This window comes from Ambystoma mexicanum, chromosome 4p (assembly GCF_040938575.1).
Source record: "Ambystoma mexicanum isolate Mex_15411 chromosome 4p, UKY_AmexF1_1, whole genome shotgun sequence".
NCBI classification, from domain to species: domain Eukaryota; kingdom Metazoa; phylum Chordata; class Amphibia; order Caudata; family Ambystomatidae; genus Ambystoma; species Ambystoma mexicanum.
The window spans coordinates 604,050,208-604,068,351 of record NC_090927.1 but is presented as its reverse complement, the minus strand read 5'-3'; the positions used below and the strand labels follow the sequence as shown (position 1 = coordinate 604,068,351).

Genomic DNA, 18,144 nt, shown 5'->3' with positions numbered 1-18,144 from the left:
TGATTCCAAGGTTTGTTAGGAGAGCCATTTTGCAAGCTATAAGCTTCTCGGCTGAAGACAACTCAGTATTGAACCTAGTTGAAGGAGGTATTAGAGCTGGGTTGTTTACTGTCAATGACATGTGTGTACTACTTTTGGTTCAGAAATATGCCATGGCAAAAGACATGTTTTTAATTGCCACATTTATTCACAAGATTTTAATTTGGTCTACATACCCAAGCTCTGGGCCAAACTAACAGATCAGAGGCTGGATTCAAAATTGCTGGCTATCATAAATGTACTTTATGCAGACATAGCATCTCAAGCCTTTTCGGTCATACTGGGAAGCTTTCTGGAGTTTCCGACAATGGGACGGGTGAAAAAGGATGTCTCCTGGCTCCAATTCTCTTTTGTCTCTACGTAAACGATATGGCCACTGTAATCTTGAATGAAACCAAGGACATTCCAACAAGGGCAATATTCCAGTGCCATTATTACTAAATGCCAATGATTCAGTGCTTTTTGCCAGAACTTTATTGGCACTACAGAAACAAATCATCACAGTGTTATAAAGACAACAAACTTCTTATTAATAAGAGCCAATCCAAAATCATGGGGATTGGTCCCAAACACAAAAAGACACCAGTAAGGAGGTTTTTCCGTAATGGGACACCCCTGGAGCAAGTTACTAAATGTGCATGCTTAGTTCTAATCATTTAAAACTCTTCAGTTTGTTGAACACATATTATCTAGTGTCAACCAAGAAGGCAGAGCAATCACTGGGTTGGTCAAAAAACTTAACATAATTTCACCCCATGTTGTGCCTGTATTTTCAAGGGAAAATATTGCAGTCAGACATCATGTAGTGGAGAACTATGGGGAGTAAATGCCAACGTTTGTATGTTAGGTGCCTGCCATAGATTACTCTGGAAGAAATTATTATTTCTGCCTAATTGTTTCCCAAATGTGGTCCTGTTGGCCGACACGTTTTTTTTTTCCTGTTTCTGAAAGAGCATAAAACTGCATTACACTGCCAAGTATGCTGTCAGAAGAGCCTTATCAGAGAGAAACAGCCTGATCAAGCAAGCATGGAAGGAACACTTGAAACCCGACCATCTAGCTAAAGTCTGAAAGCTCTCAAGTTGGAATTAAGTTCCCTCGGGTTGCGTGAGATCCTTGTAAATAATGTTCACCTTTGATCTTTAACGACTATGTTGCAAATCTATTGAAGGAAACGCAAAGGAACAGAGATGAAGCAGTGCAACAAGTGAATCTTGTGGGTTGCTTGTAGGAAAGAGTGCACATGGCAGACCATTTATGCCACTGACTGCTATTTTCAGCAATCTATCGGAATCATACCCTGAGCCTGGCAAGGAGGTCTTTTTCCCTTGCAAGGAGTGACAATCTCCCCCAGGTGCAAATTTGTAGACATGGGAGTGCCAGAATGTGAGCTGATTTTAAACCATACTGAAAACGTACACTGTGAGCCATCAATTGAATGCACAAAGGACTGCTACAAAATAAAAGAAGCTACAGAAATTTGCAAGCAACCTCATGCTCAAATGCAGCACCTACACCACCAAACATACCAACTACTACAAGCATCAAAATCCAGGAGTCAAAATAGATTGCACCTTCCATCACGAAACTGCACCATATCTCCAATCCTTGCTGAACACGGAACGGCAAACCGGACCACACAAACAACCACATCTACCTGTTTAAAAAAGAATGCAACTCTTCCGGAGTCCACACCTCCCACCCCAAAGGAAGGAACAAGCTAGGTTATTTCCATCAGCATAAAAGAACCTCAAAGAAAAAAGTGGAACGAGATACCTTCTCATCAAAATCTGCTCTATCGCCAAACACACTTCTGACATCTGTCATCTGTGCAAGCACAAAATAGACATAGTTTTCCTTACAGAAACCTGGAACTCAAAGGAACACCCAGAGGTTATAAAGAAGGCATTGCCACAGGCTACAAGATCACATTTTCAAACCGAGCAGCTAGGAGAGGAGGAGGAATTGCACTTCTACATAGAGACTCCATCAAAGTTAAAACTCCATTCTGATAACGGCCCATTGTCCAAGGGCCCATTGCTGTTTGTAGATGTACTGGAGCAGATGCCATGCCCCCTTGCAGAATAGGGGTGCATACAAATCACAGACAGTCACACTTGTGGCAAAGCCCGGCATCCAAGGGCGCATTGCTGTTTGGCGCTGTACTGGAGTAGAGGCCCTGCCCCTTGTGAAACAGGGTGCATACAAATCACTGATAGACGCCCTTGCAGCGACGCTCGGTGTCCAAGGGCGCATTGCTCTTTGGCTCTGTACTGGAGCAGAGGCCCCCACCTCCTTGTGGAAGAGGGATGCATACAAATCATGGACAGTCGCCCTTGCAGCGATGCCCAGCATCCAAGGGCGCTTTGCTGTTTGGCGCCGTTTGGCGGTGATGGCATGTGGGACTGTAAGGAACTCATGGTGACAAAAGTAAACACAGACACAAGTGATCACAGTTCAAGAGTATTTATTAAACTGTAAATGCAGAGTGTAAAAACGCCTAACCTAAACCTAAATCTAAGATGGGAGCAAGTATCGACCATCAAATGAAAAATAAGGCAGTCCTTGGAGCGTCTTGTCAAAATAAAAAGGACTACACACAAAAAAAAAAACTATTGCCGATTCCTTACAACTATTTACAGAAAGAGTGTGGGATAGGGTGTTCAAATAAAGGAAAAGTGTTCACAAATAATAAGTCAGGATGTGATTGCCTTGAGGTCTCCCTTCCCCATGTTCTTCGCATGGGACAAGGTGGGATTTTGGAGCACAGCATACGATTGAGCCTTCCCAACACGAGCTAACGGTTTCATAGCAGCGATCAGGTTCTTCGTTGGTTAAGTCTCTTTTCAATAAAAGTCTCTTGCCTTCGAGGCCTGATGCTCTCAACAAACAAACACAAACAAACGTCCCTCTCTTCTGGACGCAGACCTGTCACATGTTGTATTCAACAAATTAGTAAAACAGTTCCTTACAGGACTTTAGACTTCGCCCCTTCTCGTTAGGATCCCTCCGCCGGGTTAACTCTTGCCCATCTTTACGAAACACAGTTTATGTGCTAATTTTCATCATGCAGGATACACTTCCCTTAGCTTTCATAATCATCTGTCAGTCAAAGACTTTTGATGGTACAGAGGATTTTACAAGACCCCAGAATGACCACTTTGACCTTTCTTTGCCTCTTCTCACAGCCTTCTGGTTACGGTAGTTTTTACCGTTGGGTAATCGCCCAGAGATTCTTGAGTGAACACCCATGTGGTGCCGAACATCTCTACTGCTGGTTTTCCCCCTTCAAAACATTTAACAGTTGTTTGTTTCTTCAAAGACATCTGCTACAACTTACGTTGGCTATTGTTTGCAGACTTATTATTCCCTCTGCGGAGACTTCACGGGTCTTCCTCAGAAAGGGCAATGTCGATTCTGTCCTTGCCACCCTCTCGGTCTGCACCGTCTTTCTCCTCCTCTTGAACTGCCTTGCTGAGTTAGCTCTTACGTTGTGCGGTCTGCCTTGCTTGTCCTGTGCTCTGCTGCTACACCTTTTATCCCTGTGGGGAAGGGAAAGGGCCATCAGGTGTGTGTGATTCTGGTCAATTGCCTGACTTTGCCGGACCCTTGTATTGGGACATGTTAGGTAAACGGCTCTGGCGTTAGTCAGTTGTCTTTCGTGTTGTGCGACAGTGTTCATGCGGGAAACGGGGGGGCTGTGTTTTAGAATATCCTATGTAGTAGGATGGGGAAAAGGTGTTGGAAGATGGAGGACACCGCATCTCACCCGCAGGTGTCCTACTCCCACTCCCCAAGGACCCCCCCATTCAGGTGATCCTCCCTCACTGGTCCACTCCCTGGATCCAATAGCGATAGCCATATCCTGGCCACGTGGATGACAGATCTCATGGACTAGCTAGGGAGACACCTTGTGGTTTCTCACAGGGACCCTATGACTTTTATGGGATCTCCGGCTCACTGTTCAAATAGCCAAGCACCAGCTGGAAGTAGAAGTGGGTAACGCAGTGCTTTACAGATCAAAATCGAGGATGGGCTCTGTGAGTGAATGGTGTATCAAGCGCAGATTCAGCAATAACCCCTAACCCTTAGCCATTTGGATGAGCGCTGATGGTATCCTGTTACAAAACATTTGTCTTACCTGTGTTTGACTTTTATGGTGGGGGGCTCCTGAGACTGGACAACCACTTGAAGAGTTAGATTACCACGAACACCACATTATTGCTTCTTGTATCCTTGAGTCATCTTGAGTCACCTTTCGGTTGGTTTGACAGATATAAAGGGGGACGGGGGAGTCGATCTATGGTCTCCCCTTAAGCTGTCGGGTGTTCCCCTATTTTACATTTGGTATGATCTCCACTTCGACATTGACTGGATTTTGTTAACTGTGCAGGTCGGACTGTGGACTGTGCACTCCGCTGCTTATCATTTCTGTTTTCACTTCAGCCTTGTGTGCTTGAACTGGGCTTTGTTTTACAGCCTGAGCTGTTTAAAATTTTAATTGTTGCTACTCACCTGCTTGTAAGCTCATACTTACTGAGGGAAAGTTATTCCTTTTACCCTGCTATTGTTTTTTATTATTGTCATTTATTATTTATTACTAATTTTCCAAATTAATTTCCACCTCACTTTGATTTTAGTGGGTTGAATATTATTTTGGCAGCTACACATGTGTTAACATAGCTGTTTTTTAGCTTAATATTTTATCGGCCTGTGTGAAATCTATTTTTAGTTACCTTGATGGGGATTGGACCACAAACTGATTTTTATATAAGATTGACCATGCTGTGTTTTCATATTTGTAAATATTTTTTCTTTTGGTACCTTTTTATGGTGATTTGAAATAGTGTTTTTATTCATCAATGGGCATTGTAGTATTTCAGTAGTCCTAAGCACATTGCACTTTGCAACTTATAATTATTGTTCATTAGCAACGTTCTTTCTATCAAGTTTGGTATAGGCAAGATATAGCAAGGTTTGTTAGAATCAATATGTCCGGCCTTGTAGCTGCAACCCCATACTCCTATCTTCTGTAATAATTTGTGCTATCTATGGGTAAAAGAAAGGCGGTTACTTTGCCATTGGCAACCAAACCAGCCAAATCGAACAAAAAAGGAGCTGCGATAAATCAGCTCATCAAAGATGCTAGTGTACCAATCAGGGAAACTGAGGTTTTGCTTAGCTCTTTCATCCCAACTCGGGATATATTGAGTGTAGTAATTAATAATGCCGGGAAAACTGTGACTGATGCCCCTAATTACATAGTTAGCAATCCTGATGAATTATTACTGATAGATTTAAATACATCCCCACAGATGACCGTCTCAGCCACAGCCACCAAGTCAAATGAACCTAAAGAGGCTGTTTCTGGTGGTAGAAGGGATAACTGTAGAATTCCACTTTTAAGATTAAATGAGGAACTCCTCCCATTTGAAATGACTAAACTCAGTGATCCAGTGGGGGGCGGGGAGGTTTTCCATCCCAGTAGACATGCATAGGATCAAATCTACTCCACCTAGTAAAGAGGCCAACGGAAGCCAGAAACTGCATTATGCTGTGCCTTTATCATCGAGATTTGATGTCTTAAGCCCCGCTCCCTCATCTGAGAGTGATGTATTAGGCGGGAACTTGGGTGATACTACCTCGAGGGAAGCTCTTCTTGAGCTTGCATCCCGACGTGAAAAGAAATGGCTGATTGCACAGCTATTTATAAATAAAGGGGTGCCTGGTCAAACTCTGGTCCTCCAGGCTACTGATAATCTCAAACACAACACAATGGACCAGTCGAGTCGGGAATGGTGCATGTTTTCACATTTACTTTTTTAACAAATATCAATAAATGTAACTCATTTTGTTCAAATTCATTTTATTATCATTAGCAAATATAAAATATCAAATTAGTTTCTAAAAAGCATATCACACAATATTTCTCACCAAAATACAACTCACTCTCAGTCATTCCTACCATTCATTCCAATATTTAAAAATGTATGACTCACACCTCACTCGCTAACTCTTTGGTCAGCATTTTTTTCTATTTCCAGCTATACAATGTCCTCCACTTCTGTAGCAGATGATACTTCCTGTGTTTTAGTCAATTACACAGTCAAAAATAGTCTACATATGTTTCGGTTGACTAGATGGACATCGCAAATTCGTCCTCTTGATGACGCAACCTTCTTCAGGACTCTAATAGGGAATTATTATCATTCCCCTGTAACCACGTAGTGTGAGTTTTACCACTCGAACCTAGGCAAAAGATAGCAAAACTGCTCTCTCCGTCTTGTTCATTCTAATCATTAATTTGAAAGAGAAAAAGGTTTCTTCATGATCCCGCCGACACTCAACACCAGTCCGTCAGGACATATCGCATCTATTTCGTGCCATCTCAGCATGTTGTTCCCAAAGAAAAAAAGGAATGTTCCTTGCTATTGTGGGAAATGCGAAAAATGCAGAGCTCAATTAATACGGCCCTCTATGTTCGTGTCTGATCGAGCTAGTCCACATCCAAAGGTATCCTTGGAGTTGGTCCCTCTCTTTCTCTCCGTCTCGTGTATCCTCCGTCTGTGAAATTAAGATATTTGAATGACTGATAACATCCGAGACTGCAATCTGCTCGTCCTCATATACATCCACTAAGCTTACTTCTCATCTATATACCACCTTCTTACAATCTGTCTTTCAAAGACAACCTGACAGACACTATCCTTTCAGTAGACAGCCAGCATCTCACTGTACTGAGAGACTTTAACATTTTGCTCTAAAAGGAGAAAAATACAGCCTAATTGTCACTCTCTGAAAACATTGATGGCATAGATTCCAATATAGCTGCCGTACTGTAAAGATGTGCGTGCAAGTGTTCCGTCTCGATTTACAAACAATTTATGCTGGGATTATCCTGAAGCGGCCCCCAATCCTGAATGATCTACGGGCATACCCATCAGTAAACCGTAACTCTGATAGACTGTGCCCAAACCTGTGGCAGTGGTGTTGCTGAGACAGGGACATGCTGTTTGCAGTCTGGAGGCTCTGTGAGCAACGCAAGGTTTTCTACTTCTTGGGCTGCTGGCGCACTGTGTCTAGGTCTCCGCCCGAGGTGCTCCAGGTTGTTGCAGGACATGAGTATCAGGGACATTAATGATTTGCTGGTGAAGATTATTTCCCAAGTTTTCTCACAACTGGGCCCGACTGAAGACGTGCTTTAGGAGGAGGGTGTGGGGGTATCTCTTTGTTGAGTTGGAAAACGCAGTATTCCAGTAGTTTTTAACTAAGAGGTCTGGTGTGAACATATTTGGTGCCCATGACTTAGTCCTCCTTCAGGAAACATGGCTTATGCAATCCTTCGTGAGAGACAGTTAGGCCATCATTGAGAACTTAGCTTCCAATCTTAATGGAGGCCGCCCAGCAGACGGCTTGGTAACAGCAAATCGAAATTCCGTTTTTAAATATTTTGTGAGTATTCCGGTCGACCACAAGGGTTTTTTGGCCGCGACTGCTTCTCCTCGATTAGCAGAATTTCCAGAATCCTACAGGACCATAATTTTAATCAACCTATATTGGAACGCCACCTGCTCTCATCGTAACCATTTTTTGTCATTCATCTCCTCCATTCTGTCAACTGTATTGTCTGGGGATCATCCTCCAAGGGTCATAATAGCGGGGGATTTAAACTCCTACTGTTTATTGCCAGAGGGCCGGGAAGGTGTTCTAGGGAACTCCGGAGCCAATGGGAAGATTTGGGCTGATTTTCTCCATGGCTGGAATTTGAAGATGATCAATGGCAATATTGAAAGAGATATTCCCCCCGCACCAACCAAGAGCATGGGCTCTCAAATTTCAATCATAGATTACATATTTTTTATCAGCAGATCTGTTTGAACAATGTGATCATTTTGAAGTCATGCCAATGGACCTTAATGACCATGAAACGCTAACCGGTATATTGAATCTAGATAACCGGCAGTTGTATAGGATTGACCAGTCGCCATTATCGGTAAATCTGGCTGGGACCCAAATAATTAAATATAAGGGTAACAGGAAAGCACTAAACATAAAATTACTTCCTTATCTAGCCGGAGGAGCATCGGGAGAGGTAGCTGATCTTAAAAGTCCCAATCTTTTCCAAGATATTTAATGGTCATTGGTTAAACCCGGTCGTTACATCCTTTTTGAGGCGATCTCATACACATGAATATGATGAGGCTAATAGTGCTCAGAAAAAGGCCATGAGGAGAGCAATTCAGTCTCTAAATAGAGATGTACTTGGACTATATGAAACAACGCAAAGGTATAATGAATGCATATAAAGTGTGACAACGTTCTTATACATATCTTCGCCATCAAAGGGATAGTGAGGAGATGTTAAGATCTTATTCCTGAAGTAGTCTGGTGGGCTCACTTCCATCAGCTATATGGAAAAACAGAAAGTGAAAAGTTCTAATGGGATAATTCGGAGCCTTGGCAGGCTCTCTTTATCTCGAAAACTTATCGAGGAAATAATCATGAAGGCTTCTCCGTCTACAGCACCCGGGCCTAACAGGCTGTCAAATTCCATCATGAGGTCAGATGCCTTGCTGTGGTCTGGGATTATTTTGGACCTTTTCAAAAACATTATAGATCTTAGAGTGCTCCCTGACTCTTGGGAATCAGCCATAGTTATTCCCATATATAAAAAAGGGGACAGAGCCTTACCAATTAACTATCGTCCCATTGCCCTTTTGGACACGGATGGGAAAATCCCTGCAGCAGCGGTCCTTAGAGATCTTGAGGCTTGGGCAAAAGCCAGGCACATTCTTCACAGACAACAGATTGGATTCAGGAGAGGCCTCTCCACCTCTCTCAATGGGTTGATTACGAATATATCCATCGGGAGGTCCTGGCAGAAGGGATGCCCAGTACTATATGGGCCGGGCTGGATCTCTCCCTAGCCTTCGATAGGATCAATCAAGGACGTCATTGGAGTAAACTTCAGAGCTGGGGTATCCCGCAGGGTTTTCTCACAATACTAATTCACCTCCATGGCAATTCTAAAATCCAAGTGCGCCTGGATGGTGAAGGTCATCTTTCCAGTCCAATCCCAACGGGCAGGGGAGTGAGGCAGATCTGGCTCTTTCCCCTTGTGGTCTGGTTAGTCCAAAGATTGGTGTCAGGAACGTATGTTGGTTAGCATGCACGGACAATGTGGTCTTGCTTGACTACACGCCCGTGGGGTCGCAGAGACTATTTGATGCTTTTGGTCAATATGCAGTGCTCAATGAATTAATAATGAATCCATCCAAGTTCAACATAGTTCGCTTCCATCAGCCTCTGAAACGTGCACCTCCATTTAGATGGCATTTGAATGGAGTAGAGGTTCCATTTGTGACAGAGGTGAAGTATTTGGGGTTTGTGCTCCGTGCCGGCCCCTCTGTGGTTCCATTGGAGGAGAGGCTGGACCGGGTGGCGGACCAGCGTTGCTCGCACATGAAGAGACTGAATACTGGGTACTGCAGATTCTCCATAGTCCATCTGATTCGTTTCTATAGGAATAAAATCTTTCCTATATCACTATATGGTTTGGAGATAGATCCACGCTCTTGGTCTGTGGATTGGGTGAGGATTGAGGGCTGCATCTGGAAAAATGTTCTGAAGTTACCACAATCACTACTGATGACGTGCCTTCGATATGAGTTGGGCCTAACATCATTGGCGGCCCTTTTGGATTGTAGACTCATCTCACTCTTTAGGCACATGCTTGTTCCAGAAAAGGAGTCTCTGTATGAAGACTTAGCCCATCATATGAATTCTGGGGTTTCCACCGTCCTGACACAAATGCAAGGTATTGTTACTAAAATCCTGCAAAATGTAAACCCCCTCCCCCCCATGGAAAACATAGTTGTAAATCCTTTAGGTGTCAAGAAGGCCATCTTGGACTGGGCCCTCACAGTGGATACCATGCAATCATCGGTGATCACTTCTTCTCACTAGATTAAGGATAATTCCAGGGGTACCTTGCGGGTATACCTCACCCATGCTCCTAATGCCAGATGGAGAGTGGAATTTCTAAGATTTAGGAAGAATGCCATAATAACTAGTGGGGTACAGAGTATTCGGGCAACAAGTAATTCGGGGTCAGTGGAATCTGGATGTAACTTGTGCAGTACACAGCCAGTCCAATCCCTACAGCATATCCTGATCGAAAGTATAGCCGCGCAAAGCCTCCGAGTGAAGCAATTCTCGCGTTTTGTGGGGCAGGAGAAATGGCTCACTTCCTGGCCTTTTTGGGAGAGACTTGCCTCAGGGCAGGAAATCGGTTTGGTGTTTGAAGTGTTAAGATTTCTGAATGCGCTTGGTTTTATAAAATTGTAAAAAAAAGTGTATTTATTCAGTGAATTGTTTTATATGATAGATTTTTTTGTATCCTGTAGTAGTGAAGCATGGGTTTTTTGTTCTTTTATACTTCTTTCTTTCTTTTTCTTTTTTATATAAAGATTTGTGAAAAGTCTGCAGATTATAACACAAAAAAAGATTTTTGGGACTAAATTCTGTCCCCTCATGCAGAATTGTGTTATTGTCGCACTGGCTCCCCTTCAGTCCCATAACAATGGATCTGGCAGGCAGATATCAAGTCTCACCAGCCAGTCAGTCCACCAGAGATTCTAGTATGGTGGACTGACTGCAGTGAACCAACGTTCATTTCCTCCCCTGTGACTGCCAATCACTGAAGTTGCTTGGTTCAGTCTTCTTAGTGCAGACATTCAAGAGCATATTTGTTTACCTTGCTTTTTTTGTTGAAGTTTTTTCCTCAAAATGCAGGGGAGGGTGTTTAGGTGAGGAAATAGGCGATGTGGAGCATGGGAAGTGCGTGGGTCACCCCTACATTTTGCGCCAAAAAAGGCTTGGCAAAAAAATGCAGGAAAAATACTACAGGAACATTTCTGCAGTAAAAACACAGAGAGCCCTTGCGTCACCCAGAGTACTGCCCCACAGGATAATGAGTATAGCACACCATCTGCCATTTCCACAGGTCCTTGGTCTGCACTTTGTGTATCAGGTGCCCTACTCCAGCTTGGAGACGTGCCCATGCTCAATCACCCTTCAAAGCGGGGGCCCTTCAAAAAAGCACGTGGGCACCAACATCAGACCATCCTCAAAGGGAAGAAAAACGAACTAATTTAGAAACATTTGAGGAAACCACGTTGTGGACATTCTCGTGAAAAAGTAATAAAAATTGAATAAACGCTACTTTGAAAACAATTTAAAAAAATGTAACCGCGTTGTTTAGTGGACTTGAAAATTACATTTTGGGTCTGACCTGCCTAACCATCAATGCAAACTGCGCAAGATTTCATAGTAGAACATCTGAAAACAAGTCCGTCAAGACCCCATCAATGGGCACCTCTATGGTCCATGTTGCCCCCTATGTCACCTCCCATAGGGAACTGTAGGTTGTGCTCTGAATGTGCACCACGCCTCCAGTGGCACACAATTCAGTGCCTTGCACCTCGAGATGATTTACGAGCGTGCATGTATTCCCAATGCAAACACATGTCTATGCAAAAAGGGTTACACCATTTCACACGTTCCCCACAGCTCTACGTCTGGAAACTAACCTGCTCAGGTCCTGGAAGGACCTACAAACCTTTAATTCTCGTTTGTAACCCCTTCTTGTCCTCCATCGTTCTGCTGCCCCCTGCCGGCGTGTTCTGTAAACAATGGGCACTGACATCTTTAAATCGGCATCCATGTGCTGCCCCCACCCCCAAGCTACGAGCCCTTCTGCCCTCCCAAAAGACGTCACTGCTCCGCTCACCTGTGACATGTAGCACCTCACCAGAACAATACATAAATACATAATATCACCATGTTCACATTCACTGAACTGTGCTTTCTGCAGGTAAAGCATGCCTGCTCATTTTACTTAATAGACTTTTTGAAGCTAAACACATGAGTTGGGCTCCTGTTGAGCTGGTAAGGTACCAAACCCATCTGCTGAACCTAAGGACATCTTTCTAGCTACTGTGTGGGTGTGCGTGGAGGCCAGGGTCCGTTTTTCTGCTTATTATGGCATATTTTGTGAATATGGCGTAGCGGATTTAAGCGCATAACCTCAATGGCCAAAACAAAAAGCTTGGACCCACGAATCTTTTTTTGGTGTTGATATGTTGCTCTTTCATTTTTATGATGACTTAAAGGTTTGGCAATGTGTTGTTAACATAAACACAACCAGTCCTGGGTCACTTTGTGGTACCTAAATCCACCCCCAGCAGCATCGCCCAGAGGCTCTGCATGGGGAAGAAGAATACATTTGACCAAATACATTGTGCTACACTGAAGAGTCAGGCCTCCTCCCTCTGAATCTAGTTTGTTTTAAAAAATGAAATAAAAAAACCCACTGTACCACTAGTTCATTTCACAATGAAACTGTTATGAATGGAAACAGTGTGCAGCTGTTTCAACGGTCATATAAGTTGACATTTCAAGAGGTTGAAAATGAAGAAAAATCCAAAATGCCACCTGCTGCATTCTTTTTCGAAAATGTCCATAGGTCGAATCCCTCAAAGCCCTTATCACTGCTCCAGCTAAACTAATATGTTTTGACTGAAGAGAACACAATGCAAAGCAATTCAGGGGAGCCTTCTTGTAGCCATGCCAATGCTGGGGTCACAGTTGCACAGCCTCTATCTCTGCTGGCTAGTAGCTTGGGCTGACTCTTTTTGCCTAGTGTAGATTTCCACACCATCTAACCCACCTCTGCTTTCATTGTAGCACAAGCTGGAAGGCGCTCTCTTGGCCTTGGGGCAATTCCAGCATGCCCTGGACGAATTACTGACCTGGCTGACACACACGGAGGAGCTTCTGAACGACCAAAAGCCCGTCGGCGGGGACCCCAAGGCTATAGAAATTGCACTCGCCAAACATCATGTAAGTACTTACTTCTCATGCAGAATTTCTGGCTGCCTTTTATGCAACTCTATAAAATGCTCCCCATTGGCGAGCTCATTTTGTTGTAAAGTGAAGCATTTGTTAGATGTGTGCCTGGACACCATTTAAGGGTTGGAATCTGCGGATCCAGCTTGGAGCCGACAGCCTGGGAATAATTTCACCTACAGGATGAATTAATGAAGTGTGTGCTCAGAGATTTTACAGAACAACATGAGAACCCAGGAGTGACTCAGCGCTGGTGGTATGCGACTGGAGTGAGGCGTTAGCATGTAGAGGTGAACAGTAGAATCCGAGCCTGGGGCTCCTAGGGTTCAGCCCAAGGCTTGCCTAAAGTTATCTCTGTGAGCTGGTGACCGCAGCTCGCATCCATGGAAAACATTTTTGGGCACTCACTACTGAGTTTTTCTGAGCACTTTTCATAAGGCATGCGTGGATGGCCATGTGCCCTCTAAGTAACTGTGAAATGCTTATGAGTTGAGGTCCCAGTAAACCCTCTTTGTTTGCCATTGGCCTACAGCAGGGGTCTACAACCTTTGGCTGTCCAGATGTTTTGCACTACAAATCACATCCACACTGACCAGCATTGTCTATGCTGAGTGATCATGAGAATTGTAGTGCAAAACACGTGGAAACCTGCAGGTTGCAGACGCCTTGCCTTCAGGAACAGAAGATGCTCTTGGTGTTAATTGCTCCATCTGTATGTTCAATTAGTGTGAGTAACTGTCCCTACGCACGTTGAGACTCAATAATGAGGGGGGGGGGCAGCATTCACAAATTGATTTATTAATTGTGGGCGCAGCTGGTTAGTTTAATGCTCATTCTGCTCTCTCTGTGGAGCCTTGGACTTCGAAGATTGTTGTTCCCATGATGGACCTGAGTTTGCTCGCTTTTAGTCATGCAACAAATAGAAGAAAAAAAACAATTGGACAGCAAAATACTTCATACCATTATTTATTTTATTCGGTCATAGACTCTCATAAGAAAACCTGATTTTTCCAGTCATTTAAGAAAGGAGGATAGTACCAGTGAGCAGTAGTTGGTCAATTCCTCATAGAACCAAGTGGCAGGGCTCAGAGATTAATTTGTGGGGGCTTGCCCTGGCACCTATTTCTGAGCCCCTGAACTTATTGCTGATTCTAGCTTGATTATGTTGTGGTGTTTGGCGACTGTATTATTATTAACTGGCAGTCAGTCATAGTAATATAATAACCATAGTGTAGGTTCGAAATTGCTGGCACCTGTTTAGCTCCTAGCTCTGCCCTAGGGGACCCTGCTTACCTTGAAACCAACAGCTACCAGGATCTGCTTTTGGCTCTCTAGTCCAAGTGGTGCTTTGCACACATGCATATGTGACTTTAAATTTGAGTCTTAGAAAATGTTAATAAAGAACTACGAAACATCTGTGACACATTTAAACATAATGGCTCATGCATAAAAGCCAAACAATTAAACTGTGCATCTCAGCTGGCAGTTAGATTTGTGTTGCACTGTGTACCTGTTCCTGGTTACCTAGCCATAGCTCCTGCCTACTCGGTGACTCCTGACACCCAGGAGCTGGTTTTAGCTCCTGATCATTGAACCTTGATTTTGAGGCCTGCAGTGTCCAGCAGTGTCTGCATCCTGGGCCGGATCATAGTTATTGATAAACCTGATGACCCAGATTGGCAGGGTTTTTTTTAATCCATTTTCATGAATAACAATGAGTTGGACAGTGACAATGCTGGGCACTGATGCTGGCCCTGACCGCACACTGATCCACTCAGCCTGCATGACTTTGCTGCATATTCTCTACTGTAATAACCATCATTGTGGGTTGGGAACAACAGGGCAGTCAGCGGTCACAACACAGAGGGGCATGTTAGTGAAAAGGTCAATATTATAGAGGAGTTCCTGTCATGAGTGACAACCTATATAAGACAATCCTGCAGCAGTTTTTGGTAGGCAAGTTAATCAGTTATGCAATGATTTTGCCTGAATTTGTCCATCAATTTACCGTAGGAGGACAGCATGGCTTGCTCTTTTTTTCAGTGGATAACATGTTCCACTTGCAGCTTTAATCAGCTTTTATCACAGATATGTTGGCACAATATGGAGCAGCCGTGGGTAGTGTCAACAGTGGCCGGGGAGATGCCCACTCCGATGTGTAACAGGCATGCTGGAAAATAATTGGGCCCTAGCTATCACTGATGTTCATACACTACACTGGCAAGGCAGCTTTTACATTTTTGTATTATATTTCTTGTACTGCATGCCCAGCGTTGAGAAGTGAAGGCGTGCTGCTCTAAGATCAGCAATCATTTGCAGTAACATTGCAGGCAGTCGGCAAGGGAGATAATGGCATGGGGAAGTATAGAGTTTTCTTGAAACGGGTGGGGGTTGCACAAAATGTGTGTCTTGGCTCAGCGTTGTTTATCCAGATTTGTGCAACTAAGTACAAAAACGCTAGGAGGTTGATGGAATGAAGTGCTTTATATATTCATGACAACGATAGGCAAAGCTGTTTTTTATAATGACATTTTTCAGGAATTCTGGCACTCCAGCAATCCTCAGTGTGTGATTAATTCACATTTCTGGCATGCCTTACACATCTTGTGTCCTCCCTGTGTTCATTTACTGTGCAGAGCATCTGGTCCTCAAAGGATCTACACTCATCTATCTCACCTTCCACTGGAAGCCCGTCAAGAAACAGTCTGCTTGACACCACATTGCCGATTGACAAAGGAACTATGGGCCAGAATTCCATGAATACATTTCATCATGCATTTCCGCACATGCAGTTATCTGCTTGCGAGTACTTGACTCAAAACAGAGACTTGTGACCAGTAGGATGGACTGTCAACAGGTGAAAAGAACCTGCAGCCAGCACCTCCATGTATAACGTAAGATTGCATGGTCTCCAGATGTGTAAGAATGTAGTTCCATTCATTTAGTAACACAGAAATGTTCTGTTTCCAATGTGAAATAAAGGGAAGACTTGAGCTGTGGAAAAAGCTTTAAGTGGACGGGGCAGAACTCTGTCAGTCTCTAAAATCTGCCCCCGAGCTGGGGCTCTGTTAGGACAGTTTTTCATAAGTCCACTTATGACTTATCTTAGGAGGTAGAGAGGGCTGTAGATGGGTACAAAGAACCAGTAGTATATATATGGTCCACAGAAACACTGATAAACTGATGTATTGTAAAAATTGTTTATTTTATATGTACACAGGCAAAGAGAATTCTTTATAAAGGTAAGTACTATTATCGTTCATAAACACAAATATAAAAACCAACACAAAACTTATGGTTGGCAAACCTAAGTATAAAGCCTAATTAGAATAGCAGTGTTCAGTTCAAGGTGAGTAAAACCTAGTATTACACATTTAGAATGGCAGTATGCTACTCAAGGGGAGTAAAACCACATTAGTAGACTTTTAGAATGACCGTATGTAATTCAAGGTAAGCAGGCCCTACTGGTAGTAAACTATGTTACTTATTCAGTATCAGGAATAATATAGTTATGCCAACAATGTTACGAGTAAGTACCTTGCAAAATATGTAACTTATTTTTCTTTCAAGAATGATGCATTTATACTAACATAAAATTTTAGAATAGTGGAACGCAATTCTAAGGTAAGCAAGAACTTCTGAATTACCTTTCAGAGGGGCAATATGCACTTCGTGGATAACTAAGCAAGAACTCAGGATACACATTTAGAATGGCAATACACTATTCAAGGTGAGTAAAACCCTATTGGGAAGAAACTCTTACACTATTTCTATTGCATGAATATGTAGTTATACTATGTCACTTTTCAGAAGAGTGGAACACAATTCTAAGTTAAGCAAGAACTCTATAAGACTTTCCTGAAAGGCAGTAAACAGTTCAAAGTAAGAACCTAATGCTACACATTTAGAATGACAGTGTGCCATTCAAGGTGAGTAAAGCCTTATTGGTAATACACAGTTCCAATGATTCAGTTTCAGGAATAATCCAGTCATACCAACTCGGTTACTTTCTAGAATACTGCAACACAATTCAGAGGTAAGTAAATAACTTTGTATACTTTTCAGAATGGCAACAAGCAATTCGCAGGTAAGTTATAACTCCAGCACCTCCAACCACGAGCCAACGCTCCGGTTCGGCGAAGAAGAGGAAGTCGGACCACCCAGATAAGCTTCTGGAGAAGCCCCGGATGGGCCAGAAGGAGAAGGCCAAGGGGGACCGGGGCGCTGACCCTCCCTCCAAGGTGAAGGCCTCAGGCTCGACCAAGGTCGTGGAGGCCCAGATTCACCCTATGAAGCCTCTCATTGAAGGAGTGGTGGTGTCCCTAACGAAGGCCGTGGATGCAGGTCCCCCGGGTACGGCCCCCAAGCCGGAGTTTCCCTGTCTGCCAGGAGGGAATCGTCCTTTTAGCCCATAGAGAAAACACTGGAGAAGGCGATGCCCATTATCACCTGGAAACCGTCTCCCCTGATCGCAGAGAAGGGGGGGGGGCACAATAGTCCTGCAGGGCACGGACATCTCCTCTGAGGAGGAGCTTTCTTCTCTCCAGACCATTTTGGAAGAGAAGTTTGTCGAGGCCAAGTCCTACGGGAGGTACTCCGACGATAGAGATGTCGAGAATGGCGACGAGACCGAAGAGGAGGAGCAGGGCGTGGAGGATTTGGAGGACCCTACACCGCTGCCACCATCGCTCCCACCTCCGCCACCTCAGCAACCACCTCAACCCCCAGCAGACATTTTGTTGTACATTCTCCAGGCACTGCACACCTTGTGCTCGGAGATCCGGATGAGGGTGCCCCTTCTGCCGGCGGGAGACCCCGCGGCACCTAGGCCATCAGGCGAGCCCCTTGCCAAGAAGAGGAGAGTTTACCCTCCACCGGCTTGTCACCCTTCGCCTCCCTCACCTTCACCGAGGGAGGATACGGACCCGGACAAGGCGACAACGAGCATGGACGACGACGGCGGGTTAGGAGACCACCTGTCTCCGCCGCCCAGAGCCTCACTGCCCGACGAGTTAGGCTTGTTCCATGCAATGATCTCTAGGGCCTCGGAAATGTTTCAACTGACCCCCGAGGAAAAGAAGAAAGAGGGCTTCCTGTACCAATGGCGTTAGGCTAAGAGGAAGAACATACTTTCGATCCCGCTATTGGACGACATTTGGGACAAAGGACAGTCGCTTATGAAGAACCCGACCTCGG

General features: G+C 44.1%; 1 protein-coding gene across 19 annotated transcripts in view; it reads left to right on the top strand.

The window, feature by feature from the left end:
* The window catches only part of DST (dystonin), a 2,190,048-nt gene that overhangs the window by 2,041,527 nt on the left and 130,377 nt on the right, over positions 1 to 18,144 (top strand). For all 19 annotated transcript variants that reach the window (XM_069606170.1, XM_069606155.1, XM_069606164.1 and 16 more), the window contains one exon: positions 12,787 to 12,942. In XM_069606170.1, coding sequence (XP_069462271.1) covers positions 12,787 to 12,942 — 156 coding nt within the window. The remainder of the gene's footprint in view (positions 1 to 12,786; positions 12,943 to 18,144) is intronic.